We start from the raw sequence: 25,299 nt of genomic DNA, 5'->3' as shown, positions 1-25,299 counted from the left end.
ACAAATAAAAGAACAAGAAGGGAAAGGCAATACTAGAGAGTAATCAGTAGTATTGCTAAAGTCTTAACCCCAAAATTCTTACCCACTTTTAATTCTGTGAAATGTTAGAATAACTTGAAATTTTTATAGAGCTGTAGAATCTCTTAGAATCTATATGTGGGGGCAGCTATATGGCTCAATGGATATAGAGCCAAGCCTGGAGATGGAAGGTCCTGGGTTCAAATATGGCCTCAGATACTTCCCAATAGTCACGTAGCCCCATTTCCCAAGCTCTTACCATTCTTCTACCTTGGAAATAATATTCAGTATCAATTCTAAGATGGAAGGTAAGGGTTAAAAGTATCTATATGAATTTTGTTATATATATTTAAGTAATTTATTAAAAATAAGAATAATTATACCTTTTAAGGTTAGTCAATATATTTTAAATGCTTATATATTATTTATGTTATAATTATAATGCTATGGTTTTTCTATGTTCACATGTGCATGTGTATGAATATATATGCACATATACATTCCTAAGAACTCAGAATGTTTTTCTGTTAATCTATATTCATCCACAGAGTTGGCCCACTGCGGTATTTCCCCTACCACTTAGGTTCTAAAATTATGGCCTAGACCACCAAGAAATTATGTAGCCCACCCAGGGTCATACAATCAGTTTATCTTATCCATTATGCCACATTGCCTCTTGTATATATTTTATATTTCTTTGTGTGTGTACATATTTCCCCAGATAGAATATAGATTCCTTGAGGACAAAAATTGTCTTGTTTTTCTTTGTATCCTCAATACCTACCCTAAGAGTTTGGCTATCATAGATATTTAATAAATGCTTGCTTGCTTGCTTGATATAAGCTAGTTAATTTCCCCTAAATCACAAAGCTGATAGAGCCATACTCAGAACCATGATCTTCTCATTTCAAGGCCATTGTTTTTTTTCTAATCTAACAAACTACCTCTTAGGTGTTACCAAGAAAATTATATAGATTAACAAAGTCTATACCAGTGATTCCCAAAGTGGGCGCTACCACCCCCTGGTGGGTGCTGCAGCAATCCAGGGAGGCAGTGATGGCCACACTTTTTTTGTATTACATTCTATTCTGAGTTCAATAAATAGTTTCATAATTTCCAGGGGGCACTAAGTAATATTTTTTCTGGAAAGGGGGCAGTAGGCCAAAAAAGTTTGGGAACCACTGGCCTATACCTTCACATCATGGTTTATAGCTGAGCCTTTGTGGTAGCCTAGAAGTTTTGAATTATCTCCAGGGATGTTAATGATGTTTTCTTATAATTGTATTCTATGACACAATCTTTGGAGGAAAAAAAAAAAAGACGATCTCTCAAAAAACAATAAGATACTGTAGTTCCCAAGTGGTTAAAAATCACTTGCTTTAATTACCACTTTGCCAATGTTCAGAAATACATTTGCTTGGTCACTACACTAATACTACAACACAGCAGTGTTTGTTATATATTGCAGGTTTTGTGAGCAAGTCCCCCTTCAGCAAAAATCAAAGGATGAATAAATTTAAAAAAAAAAACCTAATACTACAACACATCCTTTCACGTAGTCAACTATGTGTCTACAATATTTCTAACCTTTAAGTCAGAAAATAGGCTTTCTTACTTTCTCATAGTAACAAAAACAAGCATAAGAATGTTTAAGGTGCATTTATTAACTCTACTTGTGAAAGATTATTGTTGTACTTGACAGACCTGAGGTATTAGCATCTACAGTAGAAAAGGCAGTCTGAAAGAGGAAAGTATGGAGGTTAGGAAGGCCTGGAAGAGTTGGATCAGGTACATAGAACCAATAAAGAAAATGTTAGTAGTAGTGCCTTTTGAGCAAAGACGTTCCCCTTTTTTTTTCTCTCTTCCTTAGCATACTCCCTATATAAATTTATAAAACTAAATTTATGTTTCTTTATACTATATTTGCCTGTACATTTTGTACCTTCCACTCCTTAATAGAATGTAAGTTTCTTGAAGGCAGGAGCTATTTTCTTCATATTTCTTAGTACTTAGCACAATAATTTACACAAAATAGACTTTAGATGTTTACCGAATTGAATATTAAATTTGTCCCATTTTTATATTGAAATGAATAGAATATTGTATTGTAAGCCCATGGAATGTCTGGTTGTAATCATCACACTTGGATAAGGAGCCATTCTTTACTTCTAGGAAAAACAGCCATAGTGCAGAAAACTCGGTTCTGAGGGTAAGATTACTTCCCATCCCAGCTGATTGATAGAACTGTTCATTTCTTTTCTTTCCCATAGACGATCCATGTGCAAGGACAATTGAGAGTTGTATTTCTATTAGTGTATTCTTTTACTTTAGTACAAAATCTATCTTTTGAAGGGCCCTGTGAACAAAGATTAATGGTAGTAACTAAACAAAACTAGTTTTGTGATGTGTATGTGATTTTTCTATGTAATGAATGTAATTTTTACTGTTATCTTTTCTATCATTGTTCTAAATTAAATCATAAGTGCTTTGCAAAAATAAAGTGGATTATTTCATCATAAGAGGATAAGCTGGTCTTTAGTTTCAGATCTTACTATTAACATAACTTTTCTTAACTTGACTAATATCAGAATGGTGCTAAAAATTTACCTTCTTCCTAAAATCACCAGGGAATTGCTTTGATGTACTACTATATAGTATCTTTGTAATTGGGAATCAGTTTTTATATTAAATAATATTTTTGCCATTTTAATGAAAATTTTGCCATTTAAATAGGTAAACTTTAATAACAGTTTTTCAATTCAATCTACACTTATAAATCTGCAATCTTACCTAAATGTGATACATTTCTAGTGTTTATTACTAAAATAGGTCAGTTTACTAAAGAAATATCTGTTGATTTCCCTACTTGTTTTAAAAAAAAGGAAATTTTAAATTATCAAATTGTTATTGAACTCTTAATACAGAGGCCCAAAGATTAATCAAATTCATAGTGTAAAAAGTTAGAGGGTTTTGGGAATGGATTAAACTGGGCCAATGTGATTAGGTTAACTGTGGGATAACAGACTCAGTCCAGGTAAAGCCTGTCTTGAGTTAACAAATACAGACCAGTATATATCAGGGATGGATGTTGGATTTATTAACAAGGGAAATTTGGATAATCCTAATCTACTGCCAACTGCCTAAAAACCCCAGATCTAAATAACTCTTCACAGAGATTTCTTTAGAGTGATTTTTCTACTCTACTCCTCTCCTTACTATCTAAAATCCCAATTCCTGTTCTTGAGTAAACTAACACTAACACCCACCCACACACACCCCAGTTGCTGATTTTTAAGGAAAAGGTCTCTGTAAGCCTGATAGAGCCAAAATAAGGTCCAAGATCCAAAAGGACCTAGGCCTGGTCTCACAATTAGATGCCAGATGGTTCAGGATCACCAGAAACTCAGCAGATATCAACCAGCCAGCAGGGAAGTAGGATAACAGAGCAGCAGGTAGGATAGGAAGATAAGGTAGAAAACAACTCAAAACCAGAGAATGGCCCCAGCTCAAGCCCCAGCTGTCCCTTAGTAACAGCTTAGCTCTCCCCTGCTGAATTCCAGAATCTTTTACGCTGCTGCCCATGCCTCTGCCCTCTGTAAACTTACACACTTTCCTCCTTAACTTAACTTTTCCTTATAACAATAGGCACATAATTAAAGCTTCTTTCTCCCAAAAAAGGCTCTGTGACTTCTTTGATGAGCATCTAATAATTTTAAAACTTGAAATTTCTTATCTTTAGCAATGTAATTTATAGTAACTTATCCAGTGACTTTCCATGATGTTTTATGACAAGAGTCTACCTTCAAGATAGTCTAACTATGAATATTTGGGTGTCTACTAACCAGTTTTGAATGTCACAGTTAATCGCTTATGATTCTTACATAATCTCTAAGGTTAATTTAAATTTATTTATTCATTCAGAAGAAAAAGAAAGAAAGAAAGAAAGAAAGAAAGAAAGAAAGAAAGAAAGAAAGAAAGAAAGAAAGAAAGAAAGAAAGAAAGAAAGAAAGAGAATATGTGCATGTATACATATACACACATATATATGAGAGGGTGTATGCTCTAGGATACAGAAGACTTATTACTTGACTTTGAGGAATTTAATAGTCAGGTTAGAAAACATATAAGATAAACAATTGCTTGAATGCATGGGCTGAGGCGGACATGAATGGGAAATAGACCCTGAACAAGGACACATGTTACAACCAGTGGAAATGTGCGTTGGCCATGGGTGGGGGGAGAGCGGGGGGGGTGAAGGGGAAAGTAGGGGCATAAAGTATGTGAACAGATTAAAAACGAATATTAATAAATGTCTAATAAAAAAAATAGGTTAGAAAACAAAACCTATTTTCATATAACACCATAAAATCATATATGAGTAGCATATAAGCATGGTAATATAATATGAACTAATTATACAAATAGTGACTTTAAAATAAACAAATGATAATAATGGACAGAGGCTTGTGAAAGTTTATAAGATCAGAAGTATAGTCATAGAATTTATTCACTTAACAAAAATTAAGTACTTCGTATGTGCCGTACACTGTACTAGGTGCTGGGGATATAAAGAAAGCCAAAAATCATCCTTACCTTAAAGGTCAACTATTAGAAGGAAATGGGATGCTGTAGGTCTCAAAAATTAACAGAAGGAAGTTTATTTAGGCTTAGCTAGATTCTTCAGGGCTGGGTATATTTACTTATGGGACATTCTATAAGTCTGATATTCTGGGACTCCGTGGATTCCATATCCCTTAAGTGCTCAGAAAGCCAAATCATAGTGATTTGGCTTAAACCATAGTCTTTTTGACCAATCAGTCTTAGAGACAGCTTCCTAGCCTTTTAGGGGGAAAAGTGCCCTAACATATATGGGACTGAAGGTTTGGGGGAAGAATCCTGGTAGATACTTATCCTATTATTTGTGCTATCTTGGGGGAATGATAAAAAATAATCTTGATAAAATGTCAGTAGCAATAGACCTTTGAATTTGAAGCTTTTCATATCCTCTCTGAATTAAAAATAAAAAGACCTTTGCTAAAAGATGAGTAAAGTGAATTAGCTATATTATTTACTTTATGCCAAAACACATATTTTCCACACTTCCACCTTTTACAAGTCATATCACCTTTTAAGGCCCACTTTAAGCATCATTTCCTATTTGAGGCCTTTCATATTTCCTCCAGATGTCATTGCTCTCTACCTCTTGAAATTTTTTGCATTGCTTATCTTTTTGTATTTGTCCTCCAGTGGAATAGAAACATTTTGATGGCAAAAGCTGTTCTGTTTTATCACTAATATCTAGCATACAGTCCCTTGAATATTGTAGGCATGCTATAAATGTTTGTTGAATTAAATATTCAATTCTATCCTTACATTAAACCTTATCTTCTTCTTTTGTGTTAACAGTGTCATCAGCAAGGTGGTTCCTGCACCAGAGGCTAAACCATCACCCTCTGTTCCTAGACCCAAATCACCACCACCTGCACCATCCCCAGCTCCTGCACCTGTTCACATGACTCCTCCTCCTCCAGTGCCTGTACCACCTCCTCCACAAGCCTCTGTATCACCTGCTATGATTCCTCCACCTTCTCCAGCGATCTCTGCACCAGGAGGCTCCAAAGCACCTGTTCGTAGTGTTGTGACAGAAACAGTTAGTAACTATGTGGTATGTAACATTTGCTTTTTTTTTAATTATTTTTTATTTTACTTTCAGTTCCATATTCTCTTCTTCCTACTTCCCTCTCCCTTGATCATTGAGAAGGCGAGAAAAATAAATCTTGTCATAAATATGCAATCAAGCAAAATAAATTTCCAAATTAGCCATTTTATTCTCTCTCTGTCTCTCCGTCTCTGTCTCTGTCTCTGTCTCTCTCATCTGCACTCTGAGTTCTTAACTTATTTTTCTGAAGAGGAATAGATAGCATGTTTCATTATAAATCCTTTGGAATTATGATTGGTGTTGATCAGAGTTCCTACGACTTCCACAGTTAATTATCTTTATAATATTTGTGTTACTATATACATTGTTCCCCTGTTGCTGCTCACTTCACTTGTATCAGTTCATACAAGTCTTCCCAAGTTTTCCTGAAACCATCCCTTTCATCATTTTTTATAGCAATGATATTCCATTGCCTTCAAGTAATAATTTGTTCAGCCATTCCCTAGTTGATGGGCTACCCTCAGTTTCTAATTCTTTGCCATCATGAAAAAAGCTTCTCTAAATATTTGTGTACATCTTAGTCCTTTTCCTTTTTTATCTCTTTAGGGTGTGGACCTAATAGAGATATTACTGAATCAAAGGGTTTACCAAGTTTAAGAGCTTTTGTTGCATGGTTCCAAATTATTTCTAGAATGACAGAACCTCTAGCATTTACTTTTATTTGAAGATAAAGTATTCCAAAGTTTACCTTATTACTATGAAAATTTTGAATCAGTGTTATTTATTACTGTATTTTAGTTCATATAATGACTGATCACAGGATCATACAATTGGAGTTAGAAGTGATGTTGGGAGTCAGATAGTCCAACTCCCTCATTTCCTATCAAGAAGAAAATCTTGAAAGAGGACCTACTGAGTCTCAGAAGAAGTCAGTGGCAGAGCTAGATTTCAGGTCAGGTTCTGAAACTCCAAGTCTGATGTTCTTTCCAATGTGTCACAACGTAGTTTTATTGCTAGCCTCTATTTTTAGGAACTTAAGAATTAGATGCAACTTGTGACATGTGAAGAGTAGAAGATATATAGACTCCTAGCTGTGTGACTCTGAGCAAGTCACTTAAACTCCATTGTTACCCCTTATCACTCTTCTGCCTTGGAGCCAATACAGTATTGATTCTAAGATAGAAGGTAATAGTTTAAAAAGAAAAAAAAGATAAATGCGCTCTTTGTTACCAGTTTCAGATTTCTGGGCACATAGATATAGAGGCCTTTACTCCTTAATGGTAAAACAGAGCTGGATTTTGAAATTCTAAATATACTTTCCAGTTATTCTTAAGTGCTTAAATAGATTTATAATTTCATTGATTTGAATACTTATTACAATATTGCAAATGACAATCTAAGTGTTTACGCTCCATTCCAGGGCCAGCTTACATTACTTGTTCCATTAGGCCTTGCATGTACCTTGGTTTTTAGTGCTCTTCCTACTGAAAAATACTTGTACTTTTATTATATTTTATGCTTACCTATCTGTATACTATACATGCTATTTCCCCTCAGTAAAATATAAGCTATTTGAAGAGTAGGCCATTTCCATTTTTGATTTATATTCCCAGAAATCTATTGATGCCTAGTAAGTTGTCTTTTCCCCAGACCTATGATTTTATCCAGGTAGGGGAGCCTCTTAGTGAGGAAACTCAGTCTATCAATTTGGGGTAGCTAAGTGATACAGTGGATAGAGCACTGGGCCTGTAGCCAGGAAGACATAGGTTCAGATGTGCCCTCGGACACAAGCTACGTGACCCTGGACAAGTCACTTTAATCTCTTGTTGCCTCAGTTTCCTCAAATGTAAAATGGGAGTAATAACAGCATTTACCTATTAAGTGGAATAATTATAAAGCACTTAGCACAATGCCAGGCACATAGTAGGAGCTATATAAATGTTATTGTTGTAGTTATTATTATTAGGTTTAGTTCTATTTTACTTGTCTTATGGGAATTTAAAAAAGGAAGATAACTAGGAAAGAAGGGATGGAACTTAGTATATCTCATAATTTGTATGCACAAAAGGAAGAGTAAGCAAAACTGGAGGCTAGGATAAGAGGATAGATGAGGTGAATCTCACTTTCATCTGAATCAGATAAAAGAAGATTGATCACATACATACGGAATAAGGAATTTGTTCAAGGACTTCTGGGGCGGAGCCAAGATGACAGTGTAGAGGAAATACTCAGCTAAGCTCTCTGAACAACTTTAAAATAATTCCTCAAATCAAATTCTGGAATAGCAGAGCCAACCAAAATTCAGAGCAAGACATTATTCCTGCCCAAGACAACATAGTAGATCTGTAGCAGGGGAAGGAAACTGACCTAGAGCTCACAAGAAGAAAACGCCAGTAGTGGGACTAGGTGATGGTGACAGAAGCAGCAGCAGTTTCAAAAACTCTCTAGCCAGTATCAGTAAGGGGAATCTGGCAACTGGCCAGAAAGAGATTACAAAGTACCTCTAGGCTAGCACTAGATGTAGGGCCATATGCCATTGACAACAACATTGCCTATACTAATTTCTGGGTCATAGTTCAAAGGCAGAGAATAACACTTTTCATCAAAAGGGATCAGAAGCTCTGAGGAGCAGCTCTTTCACAACTTCATTGCCTATACCCACTTCTAAGTCATAGTTCAAGGGGGGAAGAAGCAGGTCTGTACCACTTATAGTCCTAAGGGAACAGGGGCCTTAACCAGAGTAGAGACAAGGAAAGCAGTGACTTTACTTCTTCCCAGTTCATATCTTAGAAGCACCAAAAAAGCTATCAAACTCCCAGAACTAGTTCTAAAAATGGTAGTGTGAAAAATTTTGAAGTCTAAAACAGTGCCCCTCTCTCCCTTACACTAAGAACAGAATTTGACCATAAAAAAGATATTATAGTGATAGGAAAGATCAAGACACAAACTCAGAAGAAGAAAATGACTTGTCAAAACAACTACAAGAACAAGTCAAAGAAAAATATGAATTGGATACAAACCCAACAAGAATTCTTAGAAGAACTAAAAAAGCGATTTTCAAAATCCAATAAGAATGCAGAGGAAAAATTAAGTAAATAAATGAAAACAAAGGAAGAAAACTATGAAAAACCCAAAAAGGTGCAAAAAATTACTGAAGAAAATAATACCTTTAAAACTAGAATTGGCCAGATGGAAAAAGAGGTACAAAAATTCACTGATAAAAATAACTTTTTAAAAATCAGATTTGGCTAACTGGAAAAGTTACAAAATTACTAGTATCATAATTTAAAGGGCAGAGCTAAGATGGCAGCATAGTAGCAAGAGCTTTCTGAATCTCCTTCCAACCAATCATTACAAATTGTCTCAAAAGGACAGAAATCAAAATCAGACAAGTAAAGGGTCTCTCCCACTGGACACAGCTTTAAAGGCAGTGTTTGGGGATTCCCATGCTATAAGGGGGTAAAACTGCACTTATCAAAGCACAAGCTCATCACCCCTACCCCATACCACCTACCATGCCAGAGTCAGAATGAGGGCCAGGCAATCTCTTAAATTATTGGGTGCTGGCTAAAAGTACCACAGACTTATCCCTGAGGGCAGTGCAAGGCCTTGGCAGCAAGACTTGAAACCCGAGGCTAAAGAGCATGGAGCCTTGGCAGCAGAGCAATGAGCTTGGACAGAAACAAGGCTGGACACAGTCGAGGCAGAAGGGACTGGAAAGATAGTCCCAGAGCAAAATGCTTTAAAGCACACTACACATTACCTGCCCTCACTAGGTCTTCTAACTGGGAAGGGAAGATGCTACCAAGGCAAAGCTCTGCAAGACAGAAGCTAAGAAAGCAATCAACATGCAGGAACCCCAATCCACTAATAGCAAAAGGAATAAGGAGAAGCAAAAAAAGCTCTTGACCCTGGATAATTTCTTTGGAGAAAAAAAGCAAAATAAAGAAGCAGTAGCAGAGAGTGACAAACAAGCAAACACATCCAAACTTTCCCAAAGAAATGGAAATTGGTCACAAGCTTTCCAGGAACTCAAAAAGGAGTTCAAGAACCAAGTAAGAAAGATAGAAGAAAAATGGAGAAAAGAAATGAAAGTAATACAGAAAGAAAGAAATACAAAAAACAGCTTAAAAGTAAAAAAAAACAAAAACAAAAACCAGCAAAATTGCCTATGTGGAAAAAGAGGCATAGAAATTAAATGAAGTAATAAGCAAATTGGAGACCAGAATTGACCTCCTGGAAGCCATGAAAAGCAGGATAGACCAAACCAAAAAGGAAAACCAAAAGATCATAGCTGAAAATCAGTCTTTAAAGACTAGAATTGGGCAAGTAGAAGTTAATGATCTCATGAGACAGCAAGAATTAATTAAGTAAAATTTTAAAGGATGAATGCACCACCAGTGAAGATGAGAATAAAATAATTTTTAGGAGTCATTTTGGCCAATTATTTGCTAAAAAATTGACGATCTACGAGAAATGGATGAATATTTGCAAAAATTTGTCCTTTCCAGATTAATAGAAGAGGAAGTAGAATATTTAAATAATCCCATTTTAGATAAAGAAAATTACCAGGACCAAATAAATTTGCAAGTGCATTCTACCAAACTTTTATGAAATGGTCAGTCCCAATACAACATAAACTATGTGGGGAAAAAAATAGGTAAAGAGGAAGTCCTATCAAATTCCTTTCTTGACATAAATATGTTTTTGATACCTTAGCCAAGGAGAACAAAAACAGAGAAAGCAAACTATAAATCAAGTTTCTTAATGAATGTCAAAGATCATAGTGCATGATCTTTGAGATATAATGAATAAAATGTTAGCAAGGAGATAACAGCATTATATCTCAAAGATCATGCACTATGATCAGGTGGGATTTATACCAAGAGTGTAAGACAGGATCAAATTTTTTTTTAACCTTTACTATGTCTCTTAGAAAAAAAACACTAAGACAGAAGGGTAAGGGCTAGGCAAACAGGGTTAAGTGACTTGCCCAACATCACACACCAAGGAAGTAGATGAATCTAGATTTGAACCCAGGTCCTCCTGACTTTAGACCTGGCACTTTATCTACTATGCCACGCAGCTGCCATGGACTGGTTCAATATTATCAACATAATTGGCCATATTAATAACAACAACATCAAAAGTCATGCCAGTGATGCAGTAAACCTTTGACAAAGTATAACACCCATTCCTAGATTTCACTAGAAAGCATGGGAATCAGTGGAGCCTTTCTTAAAATAAATAGTATCTAACTAAAGGCAAGAGCAGGCATTATAAAATAAACTTGAAGGCTTCCTAATAAGATCGGGAATGTCCATTATCACCATCATTATGCAATATTGTACTAGAAATGCTAACTACAAAAATTAGAAAAAGAAATTGAGGGAATTAAAAATAAGGATTGAGGAAATAAAACTATCATTCTATGCCAGTGATTCCCAAAGTGGGTGCCACTGCCCCCTGGTGGGTGCTGCAGCAATCCAGGGGGTCAGTGATGGCCACAGGTGCATTTATCTTTCCTATTAATTGCTATTAAAATTGTAAAAAAATTAATTTCCAGGGGTGCTAAGTAATGTTTTTTCTAGAAAGGGGACAGTAGGTCAAAAAAGTTTGGGAACCACTGTTCTATACAGATGTTATATTTAGAGAATCCTAGAGAATCAACTAAAAACCTAGTTGAAATAATCAACAACTTCAGCAAAGTTACAGGCTATAAAATAAATCCACATAAATTATCAGCATTTCTATATAGTACCAACCCAGTAAGGAGAGATAGAAAGAAAATTCCACTTAAAATAACTGCAAACCATATAAAAAATTTTAGAATCTACCTGCCAAGACAACCTCAAGAATTACATGAACACCAGGCCTAGAGACAGGAGGTGGTCCTAGGTTCAAATCCAGCCTCAGACACTTCCCAGCTGTGTGACCCTGGGCAAGTCACTTGATCCCCATTGCCCACTCTTACCACTCTTCCACCTAGGAGCCAATACACAGAAGTTAAGGGCCTTAATAAATAAATGAAAAAGAATTACATGAACACAATATCAATACATTCTTCACACAAATAAAGACAGATCTAAACAACTGGAGAAATTTTATTTGCTTATGGGTAAGCTGAGCCAATATAATAAAAATGATAATTCTACCTAAGTTAATTTACTTACTCAGTACTATACCAAACAAACAACCAAAGAATTATTTTATAGAGCTAGAAAAAAATAGTATCAGAATTCATCAGGAAGAACAATATCAAGAGAATCAATGGAGGAAAAAAAGTTAAGGAAGGTGTCCTTGCAGCTCCAGATTTCAAACTATTATAAAGCAATAATCTTGCTGGCTAAGAAGTAGAGTGGTGCATCAGCAGAGTAGATTGGGTGTACAATATACAGTAATAAATAACCATAGTAATCTAATGTTTGATAAACCCAAAGGTCTAAGCTTTGAGGGTGAAAACATAACATTTGACAAAAATTGCTGGAAAAGTTGGAAAGCAGTTTGGCAAAAACTTAGGCAAACACCAACTTCTTACACCTTATACCAAGATCTGGTCAAAATGAATAAATTATGTATATATAAAGGGTGTTATCATAAGTTAGGGGAGCATGGAAAAGTGGGCCTGTCAAATCTGTGAATAAAGGAAGAGTTTATGACCAAACTAGAACCATTCCCCAGTTGATAAATGGTCAAAGGATATGAGTACACAGTTTTCAGAAGAAAAAATTAAAGCCATCAACATTCACATGAAAAAATTCTCAAAATCACTACTAATTAAGCAAATTTAAATTAAAATAATTCTGAGATACCACCTCACACCTCTCAGATAAGTTAATATGACAGAAAGGGAAAATGACAGATGCTGGAAAGGCTGTGAAAAAATTGGGACACTGTTGCATTGTAGATGGAGTTGTGAAGGAGTCTAACCATTAAAGAGAACAATTTGCAATTACACCCATAGGATTGCAAAACTATGCAAACTTTTTGACTAAGAATGACCACTATTAGGTCTGTATCCCAAAGAGATCAAAGAAAAGAGAAAATGTTCTATTTGCACAAACATATTTATAGCAGGTCTTTTTTGTGGTGGCAAAGAATTGAAATTCGAGAGAGTAACCATCAAATGGGGAATGACTGAACAAATTGTGGTGTATTGATTGTGATAACATTCTATTGTGCTATAAGAAAGAATGAAAATGACATTTAAAAAAAAACAATAGGTAGTTCTTATATGACCTGATGCAAAATGAAGTGAGTAGAACCAGGAGAACATTGTTCACAGTAACAGCAGTATTGGAAGGATGACCAGCTGTAAAAGACTTAACTACTCTAATCAACACCAGTGGTCCAAGACAATTCCAAAAGACCCGTGATGAAAATGCTCTCCACCTCCAGAGAGAGAACTGTCACGTGAACTCAGAAAACAAATTAAAGTTTATTTTTTAAAAATTTCTTTTTCTTGTTATATTTTATTTGCGATTTCTTTTATAACGTGGTTAATGTGGAAATGTTTTGCTTGATTTCACATGTATAATCCATATAAAATTGCTTACCTTCTCAAGGAAGAGGTACAGGTGGAAGAGAATTTGAAACTCAAAATTTTTTTAAATGATAGTTAAATTTTTTATATGTGATTGGGAAATATTCAACAAAATAAATACAATTTTTATTAAGTTTGCTGAAGTACTGCATTAAACTCAACAGCAAAACAAATAGGAACAGATAAAGGAAAGAATGGTCTACATAGATAATCACCTAGATTCTCTAGAGAAGCAACCCTAGAGAATCAGCCAAAATTTAATTCAGTGAATTAACAATTTCAGCAAAAAAGTGGAATATAAAATAAACCACGAAAATTGCCTCTTGGTATATTATCAACAAAACTCGATAGGAAAATACAGAAAGAAATTCCATTCATAATAACTACAGAATGTTCAGATTATTGGGGAATTCACCTTCCAAAACATAGCGTTTATAGGACTACAACTACAAAATGATCATTATAGAAATAAAAGACAGGTCAGAGTTTGGGGAATATTATTAATAATTATGTTAATAATTATTAATTTGAGAGTATTATTATTAATGTTTGACCCATACCATTATAATAACAGTGAAAGAATTAACTTAAATTAGCTAACTTATTCAGTGTTATTCCAATCAGACTACAAAGAACCACTTTATAGAACTAGAAAAAAAAGCTTATCTTCCCCAACATGCCCACTAGTTTTGTGTCCCCAGAAAATTTGCTAAGCTTACTGTCTTGTGCCTTTATCTAAGTCATTGATAAAAACAGTTAAATAATACAGTACCAAACTCAGATCCCTGAGATATACCATAGAAATTTCCTTCTAAGTCAACAATGAAAATTAATGACTATTCTTTGGTTCCGACCAAGCAGGTAGTTCCAAATTTACCTAATTATACCATCATCTAACCTACATCTCCATTGTACAAGAATAGCATAAAGGGTTTAATTGAACGCATTGCTAAACTTTTAGAGCTTAAAACTGCACTCGGACTTTTGGGACATCCTGTGTATTTGTATGAATATGTATGCTTCTTTTTCTTAAAACAGCACTATAACTTCCCAATGACCCTTCAGTTCCTCCTAGTGTCTTTTTTTTTTTTTTTCATTTTAAATTTTATTTTTTAGAAAAATTTTCCATGGTTACATGATTCATATTCTTACTTTCCCCTTCACCCCACCCCAAACTCCCCCCCATCATAGCCAATGTGCATTTCCACTGGTTTTAACATGTGTCATCAATCAAGACCTATTTCCATATTATTGATAGTTGCATTGGTGTGGTAGTTTCGAGTCTACATCCCCAATCATGTCTGCATCAACCCATGTGTTCAAGCAGTTGTTTTACTTCTGTGTTTCCTCTCCTGTAGTTCTTCCTCTGAATGTGGGTAGCGTTCTTTTCCGTAAATCCCTCAGAATTGTCCTGGGTCATTGCATTGCTGCTAGTACAGAAGTCCATTACATTCGATTTTACCACAGTGTATCTGTCTCTGTGTGTAAGGTTCTCCTGGTTCTGTTCCTTTCACTCTTCATCAATTCCTGGAGATCTTTCCAGTTCACATGGAATTCCTCCAGTTTATTATTCCTTTGAGCACAATAGTATTCCATCACCAGAATATACTACAATTTGTTCAGCCATTAGTGTCCTCCATTTTAACAAAGAATTATAGTTTTTAAAAAATAATGGGTCATATTTTACAACAGATGGCTTTCAAGAATGAAATTCTAAAGAAACAAGAAGCAGTTCTGAAGTGTAAAACAAATAGGAAGTGTACATATCAATTAAATTTTTAAAATTTCATCAAAACTTTCTGTTGTTGAATCAGCCATTTCCTCTCTCACCTCTGAACCCTCCTTTATGCCAAAGAAAAACAATTAATAAAAACATCTTATCCAACTACTGCCTGTGATGACACATACAGTATTTCTGTCCTAATTGTTCCCTATCTCCATGTCATGGAGGGGGGAGAAGGTAGCATTATCTGTTCTCCAGATACCTTATTGTTTTTCTGTTCCTCAATGTCAGGCATTGTTTTAGTGATGTATTTTTCCCATTGACTTTGTTGTAGTTATTGTGTATATTGTTTGCTTGGTCTTTTTACTTTGCTCTGCATCAGTTCTTACTTATTTTCCCATTTATCTCTGAATTTTTCATGTTTGTCCTCTCTAAATGCACAGTGATATCCCATTATTTCATATGCCATAGTTTGTTTTTTTCTGCTATTCATCAGTTGATAAGTAATTGATTTCTTTAGTTTTTTGCTGGTATAGTGTTGCTAAAACTATTTTGGTTTACATTTGATTTTTATTTCTCTTTGACTTCTTTTGCCTTTTGAACTATATGTATGCTATTGGGATCGCTAGGGGAAAGGGTTTGGACAGTTTAGTCACTTTCCATATATGATGTCCTAAAAATCTTAATGCAGTTTTAAACTGTAAAGCTTGATTAATTTAAAGCTTTCTGTCCATTACGAGTCTACCCATTTAAGAATATGTCACAAAAATTTTGTTGGGCACGTTCCTACTTTTTAGTAGCTCATGGAAAAGGTGGTTAGTAGCATGAATTACTTGGAACTGTTGGTTTACCTAAATGATTTTATTGTATTTAGGAGAAGACAGAAGAACAGAAGAAGAGACTATTGAAGGTATTAGTTAAGCTAGAAATTATTGGTAGAAAGCTATTTATTGACAAATGCCTATTCTGCCAAGTAAGACACAGCAGAGGGAATAAAATCTGAAGTAATAGAAACAAACACCCATCATAGTGCCATTTCCGAAAATTATTAAAAGCTGGCTATATTTCTGGGATTTTATAGCTATAATTAAGATTTATAGAGGGAAAACATTACCATTATTTCAGAAGCCTCTAAATTGTGATTTTTCTGCATAGAAAGAACAAGTAGGTGGTCAAAAAGCAGTCTGGCCCAATTATATGGCACCTTTTGGAGTCACTGGAACAAGAAATGGGATCACATCGTTAGAGACTTGGTTAGCTATTTTCTACATACCTTGATGTTGGCCTCTAAGCAATTCTTTGTGTTCATGTTGACACCCTTCTTGATGGCTTCAAGACAGAGTTTTTTTGTTTATTTTTGTTGTTGCTGTTGATTTTCTTTTGCCAGTTGATTTTTGGCCACTAGCTATACCAGCAAGGTCAACAAGCAAACATTTATTCACCAGTGCTTCATCCTAGAGTGTAGGGCTTTTAAAAGGGATGATGGTGGTACACAAGCTTCACAGGGCCTATAAATGCGTAAGAAAGCAAATAAATGCATATATCTATATAAACATATATATTACTGCATAATTGCCTATCCATCTCCTCCCCCCCCCCCCCACACACACAATTAAAATGTGAGTTCCTTGAGTACAAAGGACTGTTTTTGCCACTCTGTATCCCTAGTGCTTAGCACTGTGCCTGGAACACTGTAAACATTTAATTGTGCTGCTTGGTTTGATTTGATCCATTGGCCAATTTTCACAGTAAGAGTACCTGTATACTAAATGGAAATATGCCCTCTGAAAACCACAACTACTTAGCTATCCAAGCATATTTTCAGAAATTAGGTTTATACCTCTCATACTATAGTCCATAATAAGTTCAAAAGAGGTATGACCCAAGTTTCGGATTTGGAGAGAAACAGGTCATATACCTTTCACAGATATGGATAGGGGATAATTTCTTAACTAAACAAAGAATAGAGGTCATTACAAAAGATAAAATATATAATGAATTTGAAAAAAATTGTATAGACAAAAATAATGCATCTAGAATAATAAGAGAATCAGTCACTAGGGGGAAAAGAATCTTTGTATCAAATATCTCTGATGAGAATCTGATATCCACAAATATAGGGGAGGAGATCACTTCTCAAAAAAAAGAAAGGAAGGAAATAAGCATTTATATAGTATGTCCTATGTGCCAGATACTGTGCAAAGTGCCTTTTACAAATACTATTTCATATATTCTTCACATCGATCCTGTGAGGTAGGTGCTATTATTATCCCCATTTGAGGAAACTGAGGCAAACATAATGACTTGTTCAAAGTGACACAGCTATTAGGTGTCTGAGGCTGGCTTGAGCTCAGGGCTTTGTGCCTGCAGGCCCAGTGCCTATTGCTTACTGTAAATCGAATTAGCTCACCCCCATTCATAGTTAAAACTCTAGCCACCAGAGATAATGTCATCCCCACCTCCCTTAGTGGGGAGGGGAGATGAGTTACCCACACGTGACAATAAGTAACAAATCAAGAACAAAACAGTGTAGAGGCTGCCATTTGTCCACTTGAATTAGAGGTGGACCCCCAGGAAGTGATGAAAGATGCTATCTCTTCAAGTATGTTGGTAACTTCCTGTTGAGGCAGTTCATGCTTGAACTTGTGGCTGAGACCTCAGGCAGCTTCCATTCTGAATTGTCACGTGGGTAAGTTAGGCTGACTTCCTTGGCCTACCTTGGTGTTTCCAGAGTCCCTGCCTCATGGAGGCTTCTTTGCCTCTCTAATTGCTAAGGTCTTGTGGCTAGTAACTTAATTTAATTATTCTTTTAATTCTCACTCGGCCTGGACTTCCGCTGGTCCAGACCAGAGTTCTCTCTCTCTCTCTCTCTCTCTCTCTCTCTCTCTCTCTCTCTCTCTCTCCCTTCAATCTTCCTAATTGTAAATAAACTACCTTAAAACCTATCCTGACTTGGGTCTGTTTTAATTATGGAATTGATCTAGATCTGATTGATTCCTGGCGACCACACCTTAATATATATCTATGTAATATCTAATTTTTCCTTATTACATTACACACCACCAGCTAGCTGCCTTTAAGTAAATAAGCAAAGAATTTGATAAGCAGTTTTCAAAAGAGAATTGCTAACTAGCAACCATATAATATAATGTTTCAAATCACTAACAAGAAGAGAAGTGAAAAATTTTTTTAAAACTTCAAAGTTTCATCTGACACAACAAGTTGACTGATATGACCAATGATGCAATTAGTCAGTTTTGGAGGGGTTAAAAAGATAATAAGATAGACATGTTAATCTATTGTTGGTGGAGCTGTGGATCAATGCAACCATTCTGGAAAGCAATTTGAAGTTATGCCGATAATAATGAACAAAGTTTGTATAACTCTTGACCATGAGATTCTAATGCTAAGTCAATGACAAAAAGAAAGATTCCATAGTTGCCAAAATATTAATAGTAGCACTTTTTGTAGTCAGAAAGAACTGGAAATAGTTAAATGTCCCATCAGCTAGAATGGTAAAAAAAAAAAAATAATGGAATATTAATGTGCTATTAAAATATAATATATAGAATAGAATATTTAAATTGTAGATTGTATTTATATATAACATAATAAATACAGTAAAGCAGGGAAAACGTTAATGAACTGATGCAATGTGAAGTAAGCAAATCCAAGATAATAATATATACACAGAGGTTATGTAACAGTATAAATGGAAACAACAAAAAAATTAAACGGAATGCTTTGGAATGATAATAACCAACCTTGGCCCCAAAGAGTAAATGTGAGCATTCTCATACCTTACTCCTTTTTGCAAATGAAGAATGTTATATGTAATTTTTTCTGTGTGTTGATTGGCTTTGCTAAACTTTTTTTCTCCCCTCCCCTTTCTTTCTTTCTCCTCTCCCCGTCTTTATTATAGGGAATAGCTGTCTGGGAGGGAATAGGGAGAGAGGGATACAATACAGAAGGAAAAGTATGTAATGCAAAACAAAATGTGTCAGAATTTTTTTTACAAATATTGCCCTCATTGAATGAGTTTATATTCTCAGTATAAATATTCCAGATATTCCTCAGTACTTAATAGCCCAAGTTCTTTCAAGTCTGAGTTCTGATCTTGTCAGTTTACTTTTATTCAAATCAGGAACTCAAATGGCTTGGTAAAATAGACTGTTTTGTCCGTGTACAATAACATACCTATAAGAAAGTATTTGAGTTTAATGATGATAGTCTTGAGAATTGGTATTACTCTAGATCCCCCAAACCTCACAAAATATAAATCACAATAAATGATATTATTTCCTTGAAGTTAATATGCTCTTTGCAAACATAAAAATTAGGTATGCTATGATTTGAGTTGAAGATATGTTAATATTTCTTATTTTAAATTGTTTGCCTTTCATATCTGACCTTTGAAATCCCATCTAGCTCTAGATCCATGACATCTTTTTATAATAATTTTAGGAAGTTAAAAAGGAAAGTATTGTAAACATCTTCAAAGAATAAATACTAAGCACTTATTACGTGTAAAGCATAGAGTATATATGATAAAACCTCTGTTTTCAGAGATCTTATACTATAGTCTAGCTAGAGAAAGAAGTAATTTTCCCCCAAATCCATCTATATACTTTTCTTAATTAGTCAAAAACAAACACTTTGTGAAAACTATATCAGCATAACAAACACACAATAGATTTTCCTCTTCTGCTCATCTTCTATATGCTATATAAAAATAGAGTGTGTTAAATTAATAGATAAATTACTGCAAAATGAACTGATAGGAAATACTATCCCACCATAAAAACTCAATTTTTATCTGTTCTTTGTTTTTCTTGCCTTAAAGCAAGAAAGTGTGTGTTGTCTGTCTGTCTGTCTGTCTGTCTCACACACACACACACACACACACACACACACACACACACACACACACTCAGTGGCCTGCTCATTCAACTGTATCTCATAATCAGCAATATACACATTTCATCAACTTGTTTTTTCCTGGGGCGTTGCTCAACAAACTGTTCACAAAAGGCATATCCCAGGGGCAGCTGGGTAGCTCAGTGGATTGAGAGTCAGGCCTAGAGACTGGAGGTCCTAGGTTCTAGTCCAGCCTCAGACACTTCCCAGCTGTGTGACCCTGGGCAAGTCACTTGGCCCACCCTTACCACTCTTCCACCTAGGAGCCAATACACAGAAGTTAAGGGTTTAAAAAAAAAAAAAAAGGCATATCCCAGTGCTTCATTATGATATGTTATATGACTTTGGATCCTCAAAGACTAAACCAACAGAATACAAGCTCTGCCAATAAAATTAAATAATGAATGGTGGTAATATTAGTTCACTTTTACTGTGAAGTCAATAGCACAAGTATTATTCTCCCCATTTTATAGATTAGGAAGTTGGAGGTCAAAGAAATTACAACTTACACATAGTAGTATAGTTAGTAAGTGGCAAAACCAGGACCTAAGCTTTGTTTGGCTCCAAGTCCAGGGCTATTCATCTCATCATAATGCCAATGCTTATTACAAGACTCTTACAGAGACATTTCTCCCAGATCATGAGGATGATCAAGGAAGATTTAATGGAAGAAATGGAATCTGATTTGGGTTTTGAAAGATAGGTAGGCCATGGAATGGAGCAAGGAGAGCATTCTTTTTCTTGAAGACTTGTTTTATGGTCTTAAGACATAGATGCTCATGAGACATAGATGCTATAGCCGTGTGTTATAAAATATCCATTCAGCAAACAGTGAACAACAATAAAGTGCCTAATGTGTTCAGAGCACCCTGCTATGCACTGGGAGAACATAGACATTTTAGATATCACATAATTCCTGCCCTTACAGAGCTTATACTGTCGTACAGAAATAAAAACGCAAAACTAAAATTCAAATTATTTTATTATTAATATATCTGAGACAGCTCAAATGGAATAATTAACTTAAAATGGATTATACCCAGGAACTTCATGATAGCTAGGTAGCAAGGGCTAGTTTAGCCCATATTATCCCTTGAAATCAATAAATGAAGGAAAATCATAGATGTAATGGCTTACAAAGATCTTTAATGCCAGCACAATGTGCCTTATGTACTATACAATAAAAACAACTTTCCAAGTCTCCAGGACTGGTGAGTTTTAAACAATACTTTTGTGAAGAGCATATCAGCAGGTCAAAAATGAAAAGGACTTCCCCCTGGTTTGATCATCTACTGCGTGGTGTGTGCAGCCTCTATAAAAGTAGAATATTGTTGGAGGAATAGATAAGTTCTTGCAAAATTAACTAAAATTATAAGCTATCCCATTATAACAATTCTTAATCTTTTGCTATTTTGTGTCTTAACTGTAGAATTATTTCCTAAATTTTGGTTCATTCTGTGTTCTGAGAAAATTCCTAATAGTGTGCTGGGTAGAACCGCTAAGTTGATTAATAAAATTTGGAGGATATAGAATATAGCGAACCAATGTTTGAATGGGTAAATGTTTGGCCTCCTTAGCGTTGTTTTCGTTTGCCCTTTAGTAGATTGTACTGTACTGTAAATGTTATAATGGGAATGGAAAGTTACTTAGTAACAACTCTTTTATATCCTTGATCTTATCAGCTAGTTCAGGAGAAGGGTTTGGCTAATAAGTAATAAAGTAATACATGCATGTTTCTCTATGTATATTAAATCCATGTATCTCATGCAGAAAATTCTGTTAGTTGGGCTCCAAAGCTTTCAGAAATGTTAGCTGTAAAGGTTATATAATTAAAGGCTTGCATATATGTTAGAAAATTCTCTAGGATGAAGACAGTTACAGATGTTATTGTTCACACTCAGACTCTCTCCATCATACATACATACATACATACATACATAATGCATATTGAGAGAATATGCATTTATTAATAGACGTTTACTAAGAGCCAAATATTGTGATAAACATTGTTTTTATGTCTTATGTCAAGCAATTCAGAAAGTCAGGATTCATACTGAATGGTAATGTTTAAGCAGTTATTAGTTATTTTCTCTCCAGCATAAGATTAGTGAAAATGGTCGTGCTTTTAATTAGAAATGTTTTATTTTCACTTTGTTATTTTTCCCCTCTTTGGATTCAAGTTGTAAAATAATGATTATTCTCTTTATTCCTTGTTATACTTTTATTCCCCTCCCCCACTCCCTTATTGAAACACAATAGATCCGAGATGAGTGGGGCAATCAGATCTGGATCTGTCCTGGATGTAACAAACCAGATGATGGCAGTCCAATGATTGGCTGTGATGACTGTGATGACTGGTACCATTGGTAAGTTGCTCAGACTTTTTCCCTCTTCACATTTTCTAAGAGAAAAAGAAAACCCCTTATAACATCCCTTTCTTGTTTAAAAAATTTTGATTCCCAATGACTGCTTGAAAGGCATTATGATATAGTGACTAGAAAGTCATTTTCCTAGTCAGGAAGACCAGAGTTCAAATCCTGCCTTGGGCATACAGTAGATGGCTCTGAACAAGTGATTTGATCTTTCAGTATCCAAATAACTCTTGAAGAATATAAGCTTTGCCTTCTAAAGGGACAGTGGAAGGGTAAGAGGTAGGGCAAACATTTTGAACTCAAAGCTTTTTTAAATTAATGTTTAAAAATTTTTTGGAAAAGAATAGATTATACAACAGGTTCTGATCTACATTGGGGGAGAGAAAGTTTTCTCAACAGACATTGCCATTGAAACACAAAAATTACTATTGTCCTCTCTTAAGGATTTCTTAAAATGATTACCATAGTACAATACTGGGGGGGGGAGGGAGGGGTGTCTACAGATTCCTTCACCACCACAGGAACCAGCAGGCCTAGATTTGTTCCCATCTCCTCTGCCAAGTCATATGTAAACCTGAGCTTCAGGGTCCCCAGCTATAACATCAAGGCAAGGCTTTCCTTTCAAATAGTACCCTGTATGGAGAGCTCTTCATCAGGTTAAAAGCTCTATAGAAATAACAGCTGTTAATATTATTTCAAAGTACCTCCTGGAACTTAGCAAATAAAGATGCTATACAAGTGCCCAGTGTTACTGGTATCCCTCACCTGAATTACAGAAAACTCAGAGGTTCATAGATGCAGAACTAGAAGAGAACTCAGAGGCCTTCCTGTACAATCCTTTCATTTTACAGATGAGAACATTGAGGCCTGGGTGAGAATGGCATGACTTACCAGAAGTCACACAGATAGTCATTGTCAGAAATAGCACTTTGGATTGTTAATATTTTTTGAATGACTTGTGATATGTCCTGTTTACCGAAACCATTTTTTTAAAAGTAAGAAATAAATATATTTTCTTCCATTCCTTCCCCAAATACCCCTCCTTATCCCAACTGGCCCATCCAAAGAACAATTTTTCTCAAAAACTTTAATGTTTTTAGAATAGGAGCTAAAATTTCAGTAGGAGCCGTTAAAAGTTTTGGTGTTTTTTTTTTTAAAAACTACTTAAGTAGTTGAAAGTGCTTAAAATGACTCTCATTTGTTTTAAAAGACTGTTTACCACTTTTCTACTGTTCACATGTTTTTTGATGTTACCAGGACTATTAAAAGTGAGCTCCACTATCTAGAATTTAGCTTGGCATAATTAACCAAAGAATCCTGACATTTTCTTTTAAGTGTCTACACACAAAAAGATAGAGAAAATTACTCAAATAAATATTTGTTGCTGTTGTATTTCATAGGAAAACTTTATTATAATCATTTGCTAAATATTAACTATAACTACATGCTATAAATCATGACAGTTACTAATCTGATTTCAAATACTGCTGAGATATCTCATTATCCTTGAAGGGGATATAAAGGTCTTAAAACAAACATAGGATGATGGGACCTTGAAGCATTTTATGTTGCCAAAATATGCAAATATTAGCGTAGCATCTCAAAAATCCTTAAGATAAAAAAAGATAATTTAAGGAAAGCGTTTGAGGTCAGCTATTTTCTATATACACTAAGAAGTTCTTTCTAAATAAATAAAATTTGACTATTGACAGTTTGTGAGAAGGTAGCAAAACAATTCTTAAGTATAAAATTATGTGTAAACAACTTTTTGATTTTAAAATTTTTTTTTTTTGTATTTTAAACCCTTAACTTCTGTGTATTGACTTATAGGTGGAAGAGTGGTAAGGGTAGGCAATGGGGGTCAAGTGACTTGCCCAGGGTCACACAGCTGGGAAGTGTCTGAGGCCGGATTTGAACCTAGGACCTCCCGTCTCTAGGCCTGGCTCTCAATCCACTGAGCTACCCAGCTGCCCCTGATTTTTTAAATTTTTATAAGTGTTACAAGCTAGAAAGAAATCATCCTGAAGAATGTAGAAAAGAAAATTTAAACTTAGTAATAAATTCTTTAACTGAGATTTTGTGGGTTGTCTTTAAAAATTTAGGCCCTGTGTTGGAATAATGGCTGCACCCCCAGAAGAAATGCAGTGGTTCTGTCCCATGTGTGCCAACAAAAAGAAAGACAAAAAGCATAAGAAGAGGAAGCACCGAGCACACTGAAATCTCCGTGGTGGGATGGTCTCAGCTGCTGAGTGTCACGGTTGGGCTTCTCTTCTGACGTCTTTGAGAGATTTCAGTGCAGTTCTTCCATCTCAGCCGCTTTTGAGTTACAGAGATTATGAATCTTGAATGATTCAGTAACAAGAATAAATGGTCTATTCTGGACTGTTATCTTCTGAATGTGTTTGGCCCCCATGGGATACAATTTTAGTATGATCTCAAGTTTTCATCTCCTGAAGATAAACTCGAATAGAGTGGCATGAGGGCTAATTGAGTTGATGATCCATCTTCCACTCTTATATTTCTACAGTAGCAGTGACAAGTATTGTAAATAAAAAAAATCATTTTTCTTCCCCTTTGATTTTCTTTCTTCTCTCCAGAGCCTTTTCATTAAGGTGTTAGATGAGAGGATAATGTGTAAATGACTTTGACTGTAATTTAAGGAGTGATTTCATTAGTCTGAATATAGTTTTCAGCTTTTTTTCTCTGCATAGTCAAATAATCGTAATAACATGAAAGAAAATTCCAGTTGGGACGCTGGTAAATATTTTTGTGATAAGAATATATGATTTCCCCCACCACCACAATTTTTAGTACTTACATGTAAACATGTTCATGCTTTTTGTGAAATATCTTATTTTTTTAAAAGAAAGGTTTCTATTGTGACCAGTTTTCTTTTGTGCAGATTGTTTTATGTTAATTGTAATATATTTTATATTTTTGGTTGTTTCATAATTTTGTTGATCTTTAAGCTGCTGGTGTCTCTTCTCATTGCTTGTACATTTCATCAATTTGTATAAAAATACTTCAAATTAAAAGATTTCCCTTAATGTAAATATTGAATATTTAT

At 35.0% G+C, this 25,299-nt stretch overlaps 1 protein-coding gene across 1 annotated transcript in view; it reads left to right on the top strand.

Annotated features, from left to right (window-relative positions):
- TAF3 (TATA-box binding protein associated factor 3) overlaps positions 1-25,036 on the top strand; it is a 294,697-nt gene extending 269,661 nt beyond the window's left edge. The window contains exons 5-7 of the mRNA XM_044677792.1: positions 5,425-5,683; positions 22,120-22,226; positions 24,335-25,036. Coding sequence (XP_044533727.1) covers positions 5,425-5,683; positions 22,120-22,226; positions 24,335-24,449 — 481 coding nt within the window. The 3' untranslated portion in view covers positions 24,450-25,036. The remainder of the gene's footprint in view (positions 1-5,424; positions 5,684-22,119; positions 22,227-24,334) is intronic.
- The last annotated feature ends 263 nt before the right edge of the window (positions 25,037-25,299 follow it).

The sequence above is a fragment of the Gracilinanus agilis genome, chromosome 5, assembly GCF_016433145.1.
Source record: "Gracilinanus agilis isolate LMUSP501 chromosome 5, AgileGrace, whole genome shotgun sequence".
Taxonomy (NCBI): domain Eukaryota; kingdom Metazoa; phylum Chordata; class Mammalia; order Didelphimorphia; family Didelphidae; genus Gracilinanus; species Gracilinanus agilis.
This window is presented reverse-complemented; position numbering and strand designations above follow the sequence as displayed.